General features: G+C 38.9%; 2 protein-coding genes across 8 annotated transcripts in view; one reads left to right on the top strand and one right to left on the bottom strand.

Annotated features, from left to right (window-relative positions):
- The window catches only part of WASHC4 (WASH complex subunit 4), a 61,192-nt gene extending 53,209 nt beyond the window's left edge, over positions 1-7,983 (top strand). For 4 of the 5 annotated variants that reach the window (XM_070507190.1, XM_014865810.3, XM_070507189.1 and 1 more), the window contains 2 exons: positions 334-433; positions 2,651-4,939. In XM_070507190.1, the coding sequence (XP_070363291.1) occupies positions 334-433; positions 2,651-2,718 (168 nt within the window). In that variant the 3' untranslated portion in view covers positions 2,719-4,939. Of the gene's footprint in view, positions 1-333; positions 434-2,650; positions 4,940-7,729 lie in introns of those variants that run through there. The other variant, XM_070507188.1, reaches the window with a different exon arrangement.
- Positions 7,984-8,639: 656 nt separating this feature from the next.
- The window catches only part of APPL2 (adaptor protein, phosphotyrosine interacting with PH domain and leucine zipper 2), a 54,008-nt gene continuing 43,587 nt past the window's right edge, over positions 8,640-19,060 (bottom strand). For all 3 annotated transcript variants that reach the window (XM_014865816.3, XM_070507193.1, XM_070507192.1), the window contains exons 15-21: positions 18,497-18,655; positions 18,278-18,330; positions 16,490-16,664; positions 12,280-12,316; positions 11,939-12,079; positions 11,085-11,132; positions 8,640-9,778 (exon numbers count right to left, since the gene is read on the bottom strand). In XM_014865816.3, the coding sequence (XP_014721302.1) occupies positions 9,644-9,778; positions 11,085-11,132; positions 11,939-12,079; positions 12,280-12,316; positions 16,490-16,664; positions 18,278-18,330; positions 18,497-18,655 (748 nt within the window). In that variant the 3' untranslated portion in view covers positions 8,640-9,643. The remainder of the gene's footprint in view (positions 9,779-11,084; positions 11,133-11,938; positions 12,080-12,279; positions 12,317-16,489; positions 16,665-18,277; positions 18,331-18,496; positions 18,656-19,060) is intronic.

Here is a 19,060-nt window from a genome sequence, read left to right on the forward strand (position 1 = left end):
CTAGTTCTTCATGTGAGCTCCTGCCCCAGGATGGCTACTGACAGACAAGTGGTCTGGTTCTGTGCCCAGGAACTGAACCCCGGCCACCGAAGCAGAGCATGCCGGACTTGAACCGCTAGACCATCAGGGCTGGCTCAAGAGCATATTTTAAAATGAATGCTATTTGGAAGCTGTTTGACTCAGATCTTAAAAATGGATGGATTACTTTATTCAGTTTCTGATTTAAGATTTCCAGTAGAGCTTGTTAGAAATAATGAAAAAGACATTAAATATGATTTTTATATTTTGCTATAATACTTTCATCTTTTATTTCAAATTTTTTCATTTACTTAGGAATTTGAATTGCTCTATTTCTCACTGAGCAGTGCAAGAATTTTCTTCAGAGCTGACAAGACTGCTGCCGAAGAAAACCAAGAAAAGAAAGAGAAAGAAGGTCAGTGAGTGGCTTAAATTTGGAAAGACCAATAAATTTTTAATAGTAGGCACAAATGCCTCATTTTACCTGATCAGACTTCCAGCTTCCTTTCCTTTTTGAAAAATAATACAGATCTAGAAATGTCTTTTTAAAGAAGTAAAGCCTGTGTGGATTATTTGTAAAACGGAAAAGAGATTGACATAGTTTCTGCATTTCCTTCTGGGGTAACGTTCAGTTTCATCTTCCTAATTTAGATACAATTTAACAAGCGGAGTTCTTTTTCTTTCACCCTCCGGCCTGTATCAGATAAGAAGGAACAGATTAGAGGAGGAACAGTAAATGTTGCTGAAGGCAGAGCTGCTGATGACTAGACTTTGACTGAATGAGATGGGAGGGGATGAAGGCAGCGTGAGAAAGTAGGGGCTGTGTAAGTGTCCTAGGAACCAGCTCCTGCCCTGCTTCCCGGCCAGGCCTGCAGAATCAGTGCAATGCAGCCATAACTGATGGCCCTGCGCATGGACTGGAGTCATTAAGGAAAGGATCTGTCCATTGTATTCTGCGTGTAAATTGCTCAGCCTTTCATACTTAAGGGCTCCCGTGATACATTTCTCTCAGATTTGAAATTTAGGAACAGTCATCTTCCCTGTGAGGAACAGAGGTTTCCTTTTTGCTGTTGTGGAAATTTTGTAACTTAGGTTTTCCTCCTCGCTTGGAAGCTCAAAACTAGGGAAGGCAACTAAGTTGACACTTTTTATGTTTGCTCTTTTTATTTTAAAGATTGGCACCTGAGCTAACATCTGTTGCCAATATTTTTTTTTCCCTTCTTCTCCCCAAAGCCCCCCAGTACATAGCTGTATAGTCTAGGTGTAGGTCCTTCTGGTTGTGCTGTACGGGACGCCGCCTCAGCATGGCCTGACGAGCCGCGCTAGGTCTGCGCCCAGGATCCAAACCGGTGAAAGCCTGGGCCGCCAGAGCAGAGCGCAAACTTAATCACTTGGCCACGGGGCCGGCCCCATGTTTGCTCTTTTTTACTTATATTTCACAAATCAAGACATAAAACTTAAATTTTATAAAACAAAATGTTTTTATTAATCTTGTCAGTTAAATTTTAAAATACTTTTTTTACAGTGTTGAACAGAGGTGATTCATTTGGGTAGACCACTTCTATCAGCTACTTGATTCCCTGATCCTGTTGCATAAATTAAATACTACTTATTAGTTAGGAGCATATGCAGGCATCTTTGGAATCTACACTGAGAAAGTAATTGTGTACTTGGAAAAGGATTTCAGACTGTTGTCTGGAAGATATTCAGTATTTATTAAATGAAAATATGTATATATTATGTTTGGGTTCATTTTTAAGGCTAAGATAATATTTAGCAAAGCCACTTGGAAGAATTTGAGTTGGTATAATCTAAATTGTGAAGAAACTCAAGTTGTTGCTTAGGTTCTGCTCAGGCATTTCATGATGCCAGAACCTTGTCTCCAGCCCAGGTGCCTGGAAATACTCTGCAGGTGGATTGGGTACTTACTTTAAGGCCTGCAGCGTTAAGACAAAACAGACCCACCTTTCAGAACCCTTGCTTTGGACCACTGTTCTTAAGGAACTCTCTGGGGTTCTGGTTGATGTTTATCACCCACATCCCTGGGTTCTTCTGTTTTAGGACTCTATTGTAGCTAAAGTTTTCTCAGAGATGTAGTCAGAGTTTCTAGATACCTTAGTCAAATAATTTTTCTCTGTTAATGAAATAGGTGCATGTGAAATTTTCCACAAAAAGCCAGGAAGTCATTGTATGACAATCATAGTAAAAGCTGTTTTTCAAAATAAATAGAAATGGGAAGTTTTTATGGGCAGTTTTATATGTGAATTTGCAGCCACGTTTCATGGTAAGAGCAGTGCACTTTAACAGTGATTTCCTGGCCCGGCTGGGGAACTGGCTTAGGGGGAGAATATGTCACACGTGCACCGTGAAACCCCACCCCAGATGCAGTTCTGATCTCTCACAATTCTACACCCCAATTAAGAACCAGTCACAACATTACATTTGCAATATTTAGATTTTTAAAAAATTAAGTAAACTAGATATAATTTGTGATATGAGATAAATATTGGTTAGATGCAGCATTTTCTTAATTTGAAATTTAGCAATACAGCTCTTAATTTTTTTTTCTTCTTAATTCATTTTTTTAAATGAACATAAACATGTCTATTGTTATTTTCACTCATGCTTCCAGAAGAGACTAAAGCAAGCAATGGAGACCTGTCCGACAGCACTGTGTCTGCAGATCCTGTGGTCAAATGATACTGATGGTATGCGTTGCCCCTATGAAATCATCACAACTGTGTCAGTACTATTGCCAGTGAAATGGATGTTAGTAAGCTATGATGAAGTGTTTCCTAGGCCACATCTCTGGAAATATTTAGATGTTGCATCTCTTTAGGGCAGTGCTCGAAAGTTAAGTCCATTCTTCTTCCAAAGGCTTTACTTTTCAAAGGTTGAGAGTGAGATTTTAAAACTGGATTTTCCCCCGGACTTTAGGCCAGAAGATGGGCGTGAAAACACTGATTTGAAGTGAAGTGAAATTATAAAAGGGCCAATCCAGACTCCTAAACTGCCACCTCAGATCTCTTGTATTCTACAGGAATGTTTATAATTTGTATTTGCATAGGTCTTTGGTCTCTATTTGTGTCAGTCTTTGGAAATTCAATGCATATACTGTGTAGAGCCAGTAAATGTATGTTTAAACAAAAGGATTGAGCCTGAAATTCATGAAGCATACATATCAATATTCTTATAAAAGGAATATATGAAGATGGTTTTGGTTCTAGAGGTGCGGCACGAGCGTGTTCTGTACCCTCCGTGTACAGGATGAGCTGACTCACTGTCAATTTCACGTGACTCACGAGGGCTGCTGCTGTCTTCGCTGAGACGTTCTGTAACTAGTTTACATTGCTTCGAGAGCATTTAACCTCCAACCGTTGCTTTAAACTTAAGATTTACTTAGTACTCGAGATGAAAGAAAATTCAGATAAAGCCATAGAGTCCTGCTTGAAGCTTCATTTTTGGTTGAAGGCACTATGTATGATATCAGAGAAAATTGAATGAATTCCTATTTCTACATCCAAACTCAGGTTTCTTCTACATTAGGTTGAATTGAAATCTTGGTGATGGTTCTGGCAGACTTTTTCCTTAAACCAAGTATAATCTAAGACATCAGATTAAGCACTGTGCAGCCTTTTAAAAAAAGACCACTGTGAGAATAAAGTGCTAAAATAAACTAAATCATTCACTGATTTAAAAAGTACAGAAAGATTTTGAGTAAATTTAGTTCCCAGCAAGCTGCTAGCTTTATTTTTGTAAAGATTATGTCAGTTAAGAGTTAAATGGTTAATCATAGCCTATAAACTTTTAATATAATACAATGATACTTTTACAGTGAAGACAAGAAAATTTAAAACTGTCCGTGTAATACTTACATCATTTTGGGAAATACTTGATTTTTCCATTGCACTCACCTATTAAGCTTTTCTTTGGGGAAATCCTGCAAATAATTCTAACACTGGCGTTTGATTTCCAGCTTTGGGAATGGGTGTACAGTGCCCTGTGTGTGTTCCTGGGTAACGCTCAGGGTAACTTCCCCAGCCCAAGGTAAACACTTTCACTGTTGAAAGTCAGAAGAAACAGGATAGGGAGGAAACGTTTGTTTATTATGTAAACATGACTTAGAGAATTCTGGACAATGGATGGATTAAAGGCATTTAATATTTGTAATTCAGACTAACTGTAGAATTGGCCCTAAAGCATGCTGCAGAATTAATAATTTATATCTTCATTATTATAAATGTTGATATTAATGATCTTGCATTTGATTGTGTCAAATTCGTCACCATTTCATAGCAACAGTATTGTTTTTTGTTTTTCTTCTCTAACTTCCCTAAAATCACCTCCTTTAATAGGGATAGAAATTATAATTAGAATCAGCTATCTCTTTTATCCCCACACATCAATTATTTTATCAATACTAGATAAGCATTCACATGATGACTTCATGGATACCTACAACTGAGAAGAAAGTGACAGAAGATTATTTTGACTTTAGTTCAAATAATGTTCCTCAGTCTGGGTAAATGATAATAAATTCACATATTTGAAATAAAATCTCTGAAAAGATTAAGCATATTGAAATGCTATTAAAGTGGAGAGCAACAGCGCTTGAGTGTTTCACACTTAAGTTAATGTACACATTTGGATGATGGTTTTCCTTGCTAAATAACATACTGTTAATATTTTCACTTTTTTCAGACATACTGTAATTTAAAATTACTATGAGCACTTGTAAATTCACAGAAAACTTAATGTTCAAATCTCAGGAATTAAAGAGTAACCATAGCATTGTCAGTTCTAATTAAATTTTGTAAATGGCAAGTTTGTTACCTCACTTGAGTGGGGCTTCCCTCTCCCCAATTCTAAGAGAACACAATATGTATAATAAAACATTAATAAATACAATTTCAAAAATTTACTCCCCCTGTATGCTTATGTTCAAAATTGAATGTCTTAAACTGGTAGTTCTTAACATTAACCTTTTTGGAGTTCCCTTTAATAAAATATATGGAATTTATTTTTAAAAAATACTTGCATGCACATAGGCAAAAATTTCAAGTATAACATTGGTATTGGCTCCTCTCCATGTATCCCAGTTGAAGAACTTTTGTTTTCTTTCCTTTGTACATTCTTGATCTTTCTATTGCTTGCTATTTTTAAATAAAAAGAAAACAGATGAATGTTTAATTTTAAATCCTAATCCTGGGATCATTAGTTTGCAGTGTTAAGTATTAGAAACAACTGTAATGCCATTTGAAAACATGAGTTGAACTGAAACAATCATCATCATAAGTGAGACCCTTTTAAATATCACACTGAAGAGACATGAGCCTTTAAATATTACACATTGTTCTTGGTGCAGTCTAGTTGCTGCTCCTCTCTCCTGAGGTAGTAAAATTCTAAGTGTGTGGGAAAGATGAGTTAATCCCATCACATACATCAACATGTTACTCATTTATGCTGGGTTGGCTAAATGTAAAAGGTAGACTTTAGCCAATTTTAGTAATTTTAGTTCTTTTTTCAGCTAAAGTTGCAGAAGTTTCCGACTGACAGTATTCCTTATCCTAAGGAAGTTTTAATGCTATAATTTTTTTTTTTTAATTTTAGGGACAGTTTAACAGGTTGTCAAAGATTTCAGTTATAAAAAATCCAGAATAAGTGGAAATCTATCTAGAGAGATTAAGTGAAGTCATAAGACTAAGCAGTCAACTCAGAGATGGTGATGGCAAAGTTAGAATTTAGTTTATACAAAAAGTTCTTATATATACTATATAAAAAGTTGGTTTGGGCAAGTATATGGATATTTTCCTCTATTTTTAATAGTTTGGCTTTTTGTAGCACCTGCCTTACCTGATAGCTCCACTTGTTCCTATAGTGGAGACGTACTCAGGAAAGTAGATGAAATGTATCTTCCAATCATGGTAGATCTGAGGTCATAACTCTGGGATCATCTTTAAGACTATACATTCTATAATGTATCTAAGATGTGCGTACTGAAGAGTTCGTTAGTAAAGCCCTCATTATCATTAAAGAGAGGGGAAAGAAGTTAACACTTTTATACCCAGAAGCACCTATCTATATCAGATTATTACAGTAGTTAGTCATTTCAGAATCTACACAAAAGGTAACACAGCATTAAAGATGCACTTTGATATAATTACTGAATATCAGGATGATCTTAAAAGGTGAATGTATTGAGAGAAGCAGTGGAGATTGCTTTGTCTCTGGTTTGTTCTCTGTGCTTTACATATAGCACATAATGGTTAGAAGCATAGACTCTGGGGCCAGACTGTGATCTGAATCCTGATTTGCTGCTTACCAGGTTCCTTAACCTCTCTTTGCTTCATTTCCTCAGGCATAAAATGACGTAATAGTATATAGCTCATAGATTGTTTGAGGATTGAGTTAATTTGTGTAAGGCATTTTATTAGGAAACAGCAACTGCTATAAATATTAGCTCTTATTACAATTACTCTCATAGGCTTAAATGTACTCGGCATATAATTGTTAGCTGTTCACTAGTACTACTTTTTTAGGTAGAAAATTTTGAAGATAGTCTGTGTTTGACTCTGAGTGGGTCCCCTAAAAACGATTCCCTTTTAAATGCCTCAGCTAAGTGTAGACAATGTAAGGCAGGTCCTGCTCGCCCCTAAAGACGGTGGTCTGACAGGTGGCCAAACAACCAAAGGCAACGCTTGGCAGTGAAAATTGGTGAGGAGAGCTGGCTAAGGTGGTGGTCCCATTTTCCGCCCTCCCACCTTTCATTTCCGTGGCGCTTGGTAACTTTTCAGGGTGCTTTCATTGTATTAACACACATTTCAGGAAGCTGAGAGGAAGGGCAAATCACCCACTGTTTCTGAATTTAAAAATTATTTAAAAGTATACAACACATGTGAAAGGGTGTGGGATGTGCACTAGAGAATAAAAATACAACACTCGGGTCGCCACCACGGAGGTTCAGCCTATTCCTACCATCTTAGATGCTCCCTTTTCCACCCGAGGAAACCACAATGCAGAATTTTGGTGGTAGCTATTCCTTGCTTTTCTCTAGTGTTACAACCTATCTATATTTTTCTAAATAATATATTGTTTTGCATGTTTTTTCAAGTTAATATAAATGGACTCTTACCATATGCTTTATGAGTTCTTTAATTGAGTGCTTTTCAAGTTCATTCATGTTGATATATATAGCGTAGCTGATCTAGTTTTCCTTCTCTAGTATTACATGAATACAGAGATATTTTATCTCTTCTGTTGATGACACTGGGGCTATTTCCCAGTTTGGGATACTGTGAAGAGTGCTGCTGTAATCGTTACTGTGCATGTCTCTGAGTATGTGTGTTCAGAGCTTCCCCAGGGTGTGTCCCCACAAGTGAATCTGCTAGGTGGCAGGGACTACAAGCTCACTGGGCAGGATGCCAGCCTGTCCTCCCTCCCAGCAGTGGGCCAGAGTCCTCACTGTTCCCTGTCGGCCAGCAGTCTGGTGAAATCTAGTATCTCAGTGTGGTTTTCATTTGCATTTCCTTGATTATTAATTATATGAGATTGAATATATTTCTGTTTAAGAGCTCTTTTTATTTTTTAGTCTATGAAAGGCCATCATGACTTTTTCTATTTTTTTTTCAATTTATCTTTTTCTGATTGTGGGAATATTTTCTTTTTTTTTTTTTTTTTTTTAAAGATTTTTTTTTATTTTTTCTCCCCAAAGCCCCCCAGTACACAGTTGTATATTCTTCGTTGTGGGTCCTTGTAGTTGTGGCATGTGGGACGCCGCCTCAGCGTGGTTTGACGAGCAGTGCCATGTCCGCGCCCAGGATTCTAACCGACGAAACACTGGGCCGCCTGCAGCGGAGCGCGCGAACTCAACCACTCGGCCACGGGGCCAGCCCCTGTGGGAATATTTTCTATATTCTGGATACTAATTTTTTGTTGGTCATGTGTGCTTGCTAATATAATATGCTCAATTTTGTGTTTCCATTCTTGTGTTTTTTTGAAGTCGGTTTCAGTGTATTGGATTTTTTTGTTTTTCTTATGATTTGCATGCTTTGTGGCTTAGTTAAGCTACACATTTTTAATGAAAAATTTAATTTTTAAAAAAGTTGATTTCAGTTTGCAATAATATTGTTCATGACTTGAGATTCTTCCCTTCTCACCCTGAACAATTCTAAACAAGAATATGAAATGCATGGGACTTTGGCTCTTACAGATGTCAGAGAACTTATTGAGCTAATATTATGACATACAAATTTCTAAGGCATTAGTTAACACTGAACTAGTAATTTTATGGTGTACCATCTCATACAGGCTTAGAACAGCTCACTGTCTCTCTGATGGTGTACATATTATAGAGTGGATTCCTCACATGGGCCCTGTTACATTAACCTAATTTGGGGTTGCAGAAGTTGTTTTAGTAATCTTTAAAATCAACCACTTTTAAAAACTTGGCATTGAGATCACATTATTCTACTCATGTTGAATAGAGGTACTTTTTATAGTGTATCTTTTCTGCTGTGATTTCATTATGCCCTAGTTTTTTGGAAATTAACTATTAAAGCCACAGAACTGACTTTAGTTTTCTTCCAGGGATATTCTAGAAAATAATCACAGAAAGCAAAAGAAACAGAATGATAGTTTTTATTTGCTAGCATTTACTGCTAGGTTAATTTATGACAGAGACAGTGATATTCTGTTGTACTTGGTTACAATTAAACATTGTACCAATTCAAGATCATTATACTTATTTCAGGGGTAGGACAGCATGGTGGAGTGGGCTGGCATGCCAGGAACTGGATGTGTCAGTGTGGAAACGGGAACTTTAGACCAGGCCCCAGGACCAGCTGTGCTTCAAGTGAGTTTTAAAATTAATTGGTCCCTTCCTTGAGGAGGGTCTGGCTCAGAGAAACAGGAACTGGTGGAGCTGCACCCTGTCCATGGTGACCCACCACTGGAAAGCGTATCGTCTAGAGGACCATAAACTTAGGAAGGCTGGTTCATTACGATGACTAAGTTAAACATCTGCGTTACTCATCCGCTAGTCTTGTTACTGCATGATGTCTGGAGTACGCATCAAAACTAGACCTGCATATCTGCTAGCGCGCGAGCCTCGGAGGGCTCGTCACCTGACTGTACCAATTAATGCCTTTAGGTCCAATTATGAGATAAGCTTGATTATAAATACACAGTTTTCAGAATGACAGGCACTTAAAGCTGAAGTAAAATACAAAAATAGATTATATTAATAGGAAATATTTAGTGTTTATCAAGTTATAAATCTAGGCTTTTGCCATTTTTAAAAAAGGATACTGGAAACTGAAGAAATGACATTTAAATAAAGTGAACAATGTATTTTTTCATAATTTCATTCTGAAGGCTGAACAATGCAATCTAAGAATACGACTTACCACAAAGCACCTAAAATAACATTTGTAGATGGGTAGGAATGTTGTCAACCATTTCTTACTGTTGCCCTCCCAAGTCTCAGTATCAAGGCATCGAGGGGACATCCCATGAGCGACTGTCAGCATTCTGAAACCAGGGCGTGTGCCTGCATATCAGAGAAGTTGAGACCCTTAAGGAGGCAGCTCTCCTTGTGGGGTGCTCTTCCCCCGAAGGGGCAAGAGAGTTAGGCTTCAGATTCTGCGCCTCTGTTTTCACTTGGGCTTCCATCAGTGTCATCTGGTGGATGGTTTAACAGTACATATTTTCCATCATTGGTTAGTGGTATGGAGAGCATTAACCGAGCCAATGCTTCTGGATCCTGAAGTTACGGGAGTTTAAGAAGGAAAAAAGAAAACGCTTAAAATGCACTTAAAACCCCTTTGGCGTGGCTTTCATTATGTGCTGTAATCTAGCTTCGTGCCTTCTGACTCTGTCTATGCTGCCTTCAGGTGGGTCTCCTTGTTTCTCTGAGAAAATAACCTCTCCTAGAACCCAGGCCAAGGTTTTCCTGAGCCAGAATATCATTTACATAGCCAAATCATAATCATCTGCCCAGAGAGGGTCCAGAGAGGAACTTCCTTTACACCCCCTTTGTCTCCTATGTCTTCAAACGCCTGTCTTTTCTCAGTCTATACCGAGAGTTGGCCAACTGGGGCTCTTTGGCTCACCACTTGTTTCTGTACATAGTTTTATTGGAGCACAGCCATGCGCATTCATTTACGTACTGTCTATGTAATGTCTGTGGCTGCTTTTGTGTTCTAACAGCAAGGCTGAGTAGTTGCAACAGAGGTGGTAAGCCTAAAATGTTTACTGTCTGGCCCTTTACAGAAAAAGTTTGCCAGCTCCTGATCTGTATCCTGGCTTGCAGTGCCTGCCGTTATTTCCGGTCTTAGTCCTTGCTCCTGTGCCCTCCTCGACAGACTAGAACTGCACTAACGTGGTACCCACTAGCTACATGTTACTATTTAAATTTAACTTAAGATGAAATTAAATGAAATTTAAAAATCTAGTTCCTCAGTCATACTAGCCACGTTCAATCTGCATATTAAACGGTGCAGCTGTAGATCATTTCCATTATTGCAGAAAGTTCTACTGGACAGTGCTGAATTAGAAGCCCCCTGGGGCAGGAACTGTATCTGCATCTGTCTTGCTCACTGCTATAACCCCAGGGTTTTTCTTATACAAACTTGGCTCTCAAAGATTTGTTGGGTGAATGACAGATCGCAAGCTGCTCTAAGACAGGGAGGTCTGAGGGTCTAGTTGGCAGCTGATGTCTGTCAGTGCTGCCGGGCCTGGGACGGCTCTGAGGAGGAAGGGCTTAGAGCACAGGGCACGCACTTAAGTTTGTGCCATCTTCATTTGAAGAAGGAAATCTAGCCAACAATAACAAGCCAAAAACTGATAAAGTAGGAGCTGCACAGTGATATTTATTAAGAGCTCCATATTTGTTACCATGACTGTGGAAGTAGCTGATCAAAACTGTCTGGTGGTTGGAAGGCTTAAGAGGAAACCCTAACCTTGGCCACACTGCCCAGTGAGCACCATTTCTCTTTCTGAGAGAAATCTTAGTATGTGTACAGGTGTCTTTTGAGTGGTCGTTAAACCAGCACTGAAGTGCACCTTACCTTCTGAACCTCAATGATTTCTTTCCCCAAATTAATAGCATAACATATCTGCAAAAGACAAGAAAAGTAGTGTTTGGCAAAGGTAGAAAAGGATAAAGAACTTCAGAAAAAACGTGATTATGGAAGTACAATGAGGTCACTGTCTGCTCACATCAACATGGGGACAGAGGACCTGGCTGTAGCACACTCATCGCTCGGGGCTCTGAACATTGGCGTCCATCTGTCCTGGTCTCCTGTTGCCAATGTGTGTACAAAAGACCCCCAGGTAAGTGACAACCGGACTTATTCCAGTGTTTCAAATTCTGCACGGGACATTTTTCCTTTCTCTCTTAACTGTATTTAGGCACGAAGTGTTCATACACACAGTGGCAAACAGGCACTTCCTGAAAGAAGGGTTGATGAATTTGATGAATTCTAAGTAGTGAATGCAGCCAGTTTTTCGTTTTAAACCAAAGACCACCTCAGATGTACCTTCCTGACGTCTGCCACCTTGGTTTACTCTCTTAGACTAGATTTTCTCCACTGTAACTTTTGCTTTAAAAGATTTTCTAAGAAGAAAACATTTGAGGGGAACTGCTTTTAACATTTCCTGCTATCTCTACTAAACAAGCGTATCTCAGCACTAAACAACTTCTGATCTATTCTGGGTGGTATGTATTTTCCACAGGGAAATTTTACTCCAGTCAGTTTTCTTTCAGTGGGGCCTTCCCAGAAGGTGGTATTATCTAAACTCCTTGATGGGGACATGCAGAATGGTAAGCTAGTATCCAGGGGGGTGGTGTAGAAAACTCCTGTAAATATCTCTGTTTGGACTGAGATATTGTGGAATCTTAAGATGAAAAAAATGTCAAGACCTTTTCCCCTTCTGAGTTGCTTTCAAAAATGTACGTGCTCAGAGACTCTCCACCTGTGGATTCGGGCATGCGGACCACAAAGCCCACCAGTCTCTTGTTTTCTTGATGAGCAGCAAACTGGGTGACACTGGTAAGTTCAAACTGGAAAAGATAGGAATAGATTGAATATCAGACAACAGGAATTAAACAAAGTCATTCGCCATGGAAAAAGTCATGAAAAAAGTGCATTAGTTACCAAATTATGGCAGATAAAATTTATGAAGTGCCTACTTTGCATTTAAGGTGGCTGCAAAGGTGAATTACGGAGTGATCACTAAAATAGCATGCATGAGGGTACTTACATTGGCCCTTGTTACTTGAGTCTGAGGATCTATCAACCTGAAATTTGAAGAGATTCATTAAATCACATCTGTTGGATAACCTTATATTGTTAGAAGAATTTGTGCAAGTTCAGAATGAAATCACACAAATACCCTCCCAATACGAAAACATAAGGCCTGGGTGAGGCGAGGCAAGAACTCCAGGTGACCATCCACAGGGAGCATTTGCCATGTTTCTGCCTTTGTTGAACCTGTGTGGTTAAAGCTCAAGGTGTCTAATGGAAGAGTATAGCCAATAGAGAATTAATTTTGCAGTATTTTAATGCTTTGTAATTCTCAGTCGTTCTGCTGTATAACATGGACGGGTCCTATTCTGTATGGCCGCCTCCTCAACCAACATTCACTGACTACTGTCTTCTTTCCCTGAAGTGCTAGGGTGACTGATTCTTCCAAGAAATTTTTTTTTTTTTTGAAATAATGGAGTAGGGGTGAGAGAATAGTGAAGGGATTTTAACAAAACTCCATCAGTTCGGGTGTAGGAGGAGTATGTTTAACAACATTTTAAGCATCATCTAATAATTAGGTTGATGTATATTGGAAAATAAACTGGATTAGATAATTTAATGCTATCTTAGATATAAATTTCTACTTTCTAACACATGGTTTAGGTAAGTTATTACTGATTTGCTATAATTTTTATAAGCGAAAGCAAAAAAATCTATTTTTTTTTAAAAATGGGTTATTCCATTTAATTAAATGTCCAGAATAGGCAAATCTATAGAGACAGTAAGCTTAGTGGTTAGTGGCTGCCTAGGGCTGGGTGGGCTGCAAGGAAAAAGGGCATGCCTGCTAATGGAGAAGGGTTTCTGGGGTCGGAGCGTGGGGTTGTGATGAAAATGTTCTCAAACTGGTGATGGCTGCACAACTCTGAATATACTAAAAACATTTTAAATGGGTGAATTGTATGTCATGGAAGTCACATCTCAATAAAGCTGCTGCCCCCCAAAATGGTTACAATTTGAAATACGTGCAATTATACTTATTAAAGCATGGGATTTACAATCAGAGGGCTCGAGATTGAGTTCTAACCTGGCTACTCGCTTTATGATCTAGTTGTGCAAGTCACCCTGACTTCTCTCAGCTGCTGTGTCTGTAAAACTGGGATGAGAAACCCCACTTCGAAGAGATGGTTCAGACAATGAGAAAATGTGTGTGGAATTTTAACTACAAAGCTAAATAAATGTTATTTTTATTTATATCCCTATTAATAGGTATGAATTTAATGATTTTTAAAATACACATCATAAACAATTTCCCTCACGGGATAATTTTCTTTACTTAGGTATTTTGTAAAAATTTTCTGTAAGTGAAAACTTAAAACATGCGTATCATATTTTCTAAGTAACTCTTAAAAGTTTGCTGTCTAAATCAGACAACCTGGATTTTCCTCTGAGATCTGATTTTCTGCGTGACTTCTAAATAGTGTTAAAACCTATGAATTCCACAATGGGGGCTGTGTGTGTGCGTGTGTACTGTGATGAAATACACCTAACATAAAATAGACCATTATTGGCATTTAGTCCATTCACAACACTGTACAAACATCACTAGTGGTGGAAGATCTTCATCCCCTCAGAAGGACACTCCAGACCCATTAGCAGTCACTCCCCATTCCTCCTTCCTCTTAGCTTTCGGCAACTACTAATCTGCTTTCTGTCTCTGTGGATTTGCCTATTCTCAATATTTCGTGTAACTGATCATACACTATGTGGCCACGTGTCTGTCTGTCTGTCAGCATAATGTTTTCAAGGTTCATCCATGTTGTAGCATGTACTTCATTCCTTTTTAAGGCTGAATAGTATTCAGGTATGGATAGACCACATTTTCTTTATTCATTTGTTGATGGCTAGCTGGATTGTCCCCACCTTTGACCTCTTGTGAATAGTGCTGTTCTGAGCGTTGGTGTGAAGTTGTTGTTTGAACGCTTGTTCTCAGTTCTCTTGGGTCTCCACCGAGGAGTGGGATTCTACGGTCAGCTTACGGAGGAACTGCCAAACTGCCAGATCCACACATACATTTACCTGACCTTCCCACAGTGACTGAATATTTTACATTCCCACCAGCAATGGGTTCCAATTTCTTCACATCCTGGCTAACACTTATTTTCCTTTAGAAAAAAAAAAATTATAGCCATCCTAGTCGGTGTGAAGTGGTGTCTCCCTGTGGATATGATTTGCATTTCCCTAATGATACTGAGCATCTTTTCGTGTGCTTGTTGGCCATTTGTATATCTTCTTTGGAGAAACGTCCAAGTTCTTCATCCATTTTTTAATTTTTTTTTGTCTTTTTGTTGATTTGTAAGAGTTCTTTATAAATTCTGGATACTACACCTTTATTAGATACATGATTTACAAATGTTTTCTTCCTTGCTCTGGGTTGTCTTTGCACTTTTTTTCATAGTGTTCTTTGATGCACTGCAGTTTTTCAGTGCTTTTACGTTTATTTACTCTGATCTTTTTAGTGGCGATTATAAGAACAATGAGCCAAGGGCTATAAAGGTCCAGGACATATTTGGAGAAAAGCTTTAAATAATTATAAGGTTTTATTCATAAGAACCCAATTCTCAGTATAAGGTTTATAACAAATGAAAAGTCTGTTTTAATGAATGGAATAAACTATATTCTGATTTCTGCCAAAGTCCTAGTTAACCTTTTTGAAGCTAACATTTATTGAATACTTTCTCTGTGCCGCTCGTGGGTGTAAATATTTTACATGCATTAACTCACTTATTCCTCATGACAACACTATGGGTATGGATACAGTTATTTTCATATTACAGTTGAAGAAACCAAGGCACAGAGGTTAAATAACTTGCCCAAGGTCATACAACTAGTAAATGCCAAAGCGGGGAATAAACCTAGGCATTGTGATTCTAAAGCAGTGCTGCTGCCCCACAGAAATAGAGTGTAAGCCTCATACATAATTTAAATTTTTCTAGCAGCCACATTAAAAAAAGTGAAAAGAGGGGCCGGCCCTGTGGCTGAGTGGTTAAGTTCACACGCTCTGCTACAGTGGCCCAGGGTTTCGCTGGTTCGCATCCTGGGTGCGGACATGGCACCACTCATCAGGCCACACTGAGGCGGCATCCCATGTGCCACAACTAGAAGGACCCACAATTAAAATATACAACTATGTACTGGGGGGATTTGGGGAGAAAAAGAAAGAAAAAAAAGAAAAAGAATATTGGCAACAGTTGTTAGCTCAGGTGCCAATCTTTAAAAAAAAAGTGAAAAGAAACAGGTAAAATTAATTTAATATCTTTGTTTAGGGGCCAGCCCAGTGGCGCAGCAGTTAAGTGTGCACGTTACGCGTCAGCGGCCCGGGGTTTGCCAGTTCGGATCCTGGGTGCAGACATGGCACCGCTTGGCAAGCTATGCTGTGGTAGGCGTCCTACATACAAAGTAGAGGAAGATGAGCATGGATGTTAGCTCAGGGCCAGTCTTCCTCAGCAAAAAAAACCAGGAGGATTGGCAGCAGATGTTAACTCAGGGCTAATCTTCCTCAAAAAAAAAAGGTCTTTGTTTAATCTAATAGATCTAAAATATTACCAGCTAGGCATGTTATTAAATATAAAAATGAGATATTTTGCATTCTTTTTGGGGGGTAGTATGAGATCTTAGACATTTGGCATGTATTTTCCATGTAAAACATCTCAATTCAGACTAGTTATGTTTCAAGTGCTAGCAACTCTTACTAAAGCCTGTGCTAACCATGGCTGGACAGCCGTTCGCCATCATTCATAGACATCTCATCACCTGAGACCCCAAATCATGGAGTTGACATCACTTGGTTTCTTTATTTTGACGCCAGCAAATATTAATCAGATTTTACCTGTGGCGGTCTAGTTATCTCAGGCAGGTTCCTGTTCTGTTTTCACAACTCTCAGAAATGAAAAACAAAAAACCTTCCATTTTTAAGTTCTGAGATACAGAGAGCAACTCTAGAGTGGTGGCATCTTTATGAATAGCATTCAGTCACTACTAAATTTCTAAAATTCTTGTCTTTAAGGGAGCATCTTCTATCCTTCTTATAAAATCAAAACGTAGAAAGAAGTAGGGCAGAAACAAGAGCAGCATTTTCATTTACTCCAATCAAATATTCTTGCATGAACATTCTTAAAAGGGGAATCACACGAAGCTGTAAGAAAGTGTGGAAATGAAAGTGAGCGCACCTCAGAGTTTGGCTGGTGACCATCAGGTGGGTTTCCGTCATACGGAAGATGTTGTGAATGGCCCGAGCAGCCAGCACTTGTCTCATCGCTTCATAAATCACTTCCGCAGTGCTGTCAGTGTTAACTGCCATCGAGCCCAGAAACCGGACTATAAACATCTGCTGCAAGAGAGAATCTGCAAAGGGCATTTTATGCTGAGGATCACAGTCACCTCCTGCCTGCTGCTGACCTGCACACCGGCAACAGGTGCTGGTCTGAGAACAGGCTGAAGACCTCAGGTTGGCTTTGCTCTCTATGGAGCGCTTTCTACCAAAATTTCTCAAAATTCCGCTTTCACAAACCCCAAAGTGCCAAAGCTCGGAATCTGTTTGGAACTACTTCGTTAGACTAGCAAAGCCCCTCTTTTTCTTCCTTTATAAAGTGAAACGGGGGCAGATGAACATCCTTCTGGCACTAAAACTCTAGGTAACTTCATGTAGCTGGCAGTATATGCATCTTATATTTTCTCTGAAAATAAGAGCTTTTCCACCAGACAAAAGAAAATTCATTACTTTGGCCCACTGATAAAGTCCTCTTCCAGAGGAAAATTTATTTGAAGAAAGTCAGACCTGATGTTGGATCTCGTTCAATTCATACATGTCATTTATTACTGAAGGGCAGTGATGGTATTCCATAAACTGATGGAGATCTCAAACTAAAATAAGTTGCTTATTTGATTCTAATCAATTTCCAGTATTGGTTTCTTGGTAATGGCAGATAACCTGCTAAAAATGAATAACAGCAACCATAATTGGAAGATCATGAAGGTTTAAAGCTTTTTTCCTATAAGAACAATAATTCACTTATCCACCATTTTAAACTAAGAGGCCTACTTTTTCCTCTCTTGCCCTCGTTAGTATCCTTGTCCCTAAGAATAAGGGTTAAAAAATTTCTGAGGAAAATATAACTGATCGAATGTTATAAATGGTTACTCCCATGTGAAGACAGATTTCCCAGTTTGAAAGTTTATGGTATAGACTGTTTACAAACAGTGTGGACAGTATGAAAAGTCAGCTAGATACAAGTGGAGAGTCAGATTTGAGACACAGCCTATTAACATATTTTTTTTTGCCTAAAGCTATAAGGAGTGCCAATTCTTAAGTCCCACTTTTAAACTTAAATAAGTGCCATTTCTTTCTAATGATACTCTTAGGCTCTAGTCATGAAACTATTAAAATGAGGTCCTGGCAGCACGTCTAGCTGCTAAGTTGCCTCGGCTGGAAACTCAAGCTCTGCTCTGGGAGCAGGAGGCCTACTGGGTGGGTGCTTATGCACCTTAAGAACAGAAACCAAACATTAAAAAGCTGAGTATGAACAAATTAAATACCATTTATTCAAGTCGTCCTCAAATTCAAGAATGAGTTATTTGTGTTTTTGGTTTTGTAGAATGAGATAGCATATTTATGACTTACCCGAACTGTATTTTAATGTGATGATTTTATCCTCTTTGAATCTGTTTTGTAGTAGTTTGACACCAGATTTAGATGTGGCACCATTTCTACACAGGAGCTACAAAAGGGTATGGACGTGGCTAATGATACAACACTTGTAGAAATCTGTCAGTTTATCCAAGACTTGCCCTAACTGCACATGTCCTAATGGTTTTCACAGAGAACAACAAATATGTGGGTCATGATTTCAGTTCAAATTTCAAGTCACAAATCTCTAAAACATGACTTCACATCTTATTCGAAGGCCCTGGTCATTTTGTGTGGAGGAAAGAATAAGCACACCCAGCGAGCCGCTTACCTTCTGCTTCTGGAAACGTGTCATCCTCAGTTTCACCGAAAGGGTTGACCCGCCTAGGGCAAGAAGCAGAGTCAAACCATCCTGAAAGTTTCAGCTCAAAGGACACTTAAAACTTGAACTCTAAGTCAGGATGGCAGCAGTCTTTGGAGGCGGGTGGGGACAAAAAAGACGTCAAATTTCATTTCATTTCTCCCAGTGGTAAGCTCCCCTAGCCCATACCTGCCCCCTCTGTTCTGGTCCAGGAATTCTGTAGCAGGAAGCACAATATCAAATTGAATAGGTGTTCCAGGTGCAATTAGTTGTTCAGGTTCAGGTACATTAACTGTTGTTTTGGGAACAATCTTGTCATTTTCCATCTCTGAATTTTTCAGGTTTTGGCTGGAGTACAAAATAGGAGGGGAAAAAAAAATCAAATCCCTCTTAACCTATGCCTTAAAATCAAATGACCACATGTTGAATGCTGATGTGACTTTTACAAACAGGCAAGGGAGAAGATTTCAATCCTTCAACCCATTCTACAAATAAATCTTCGAAAAATGTCATTCACATCGTTGGTTATAAAATCCTTCAGATCTCCCCACTTCCTACAGTCGCTCTGCGGCACAGCATTCTGCATCGTGTTCGACTACTTACTCCATTATCTACTGGTTTGCTGTTTGTATCTTGCATTTATGAGGGCAGGGGCTAGATCGTACTTATTACTTGGGACGTAGCAGGCATTGAAAACGTTAGCTGAACGAATGCGCCATCCTGGCCTAGCGTTGTCGCCACCTGCTCTGGTTT

The sequence above is a fragment of the Equus asinus genome, chromosome 4 (genome assembly GCF_041296235.1).
Source record: "Equus asinus isolate D_3611 breed Donkey chromosome 4, EquAss-T2T_v2, whole genome shotgun sequence".
Lineage (NCBI taxonomy): Eukaryota > Metazoa > Chordata > Mammalia > Perissodactyla > Equidae > Equus > Equus asinus.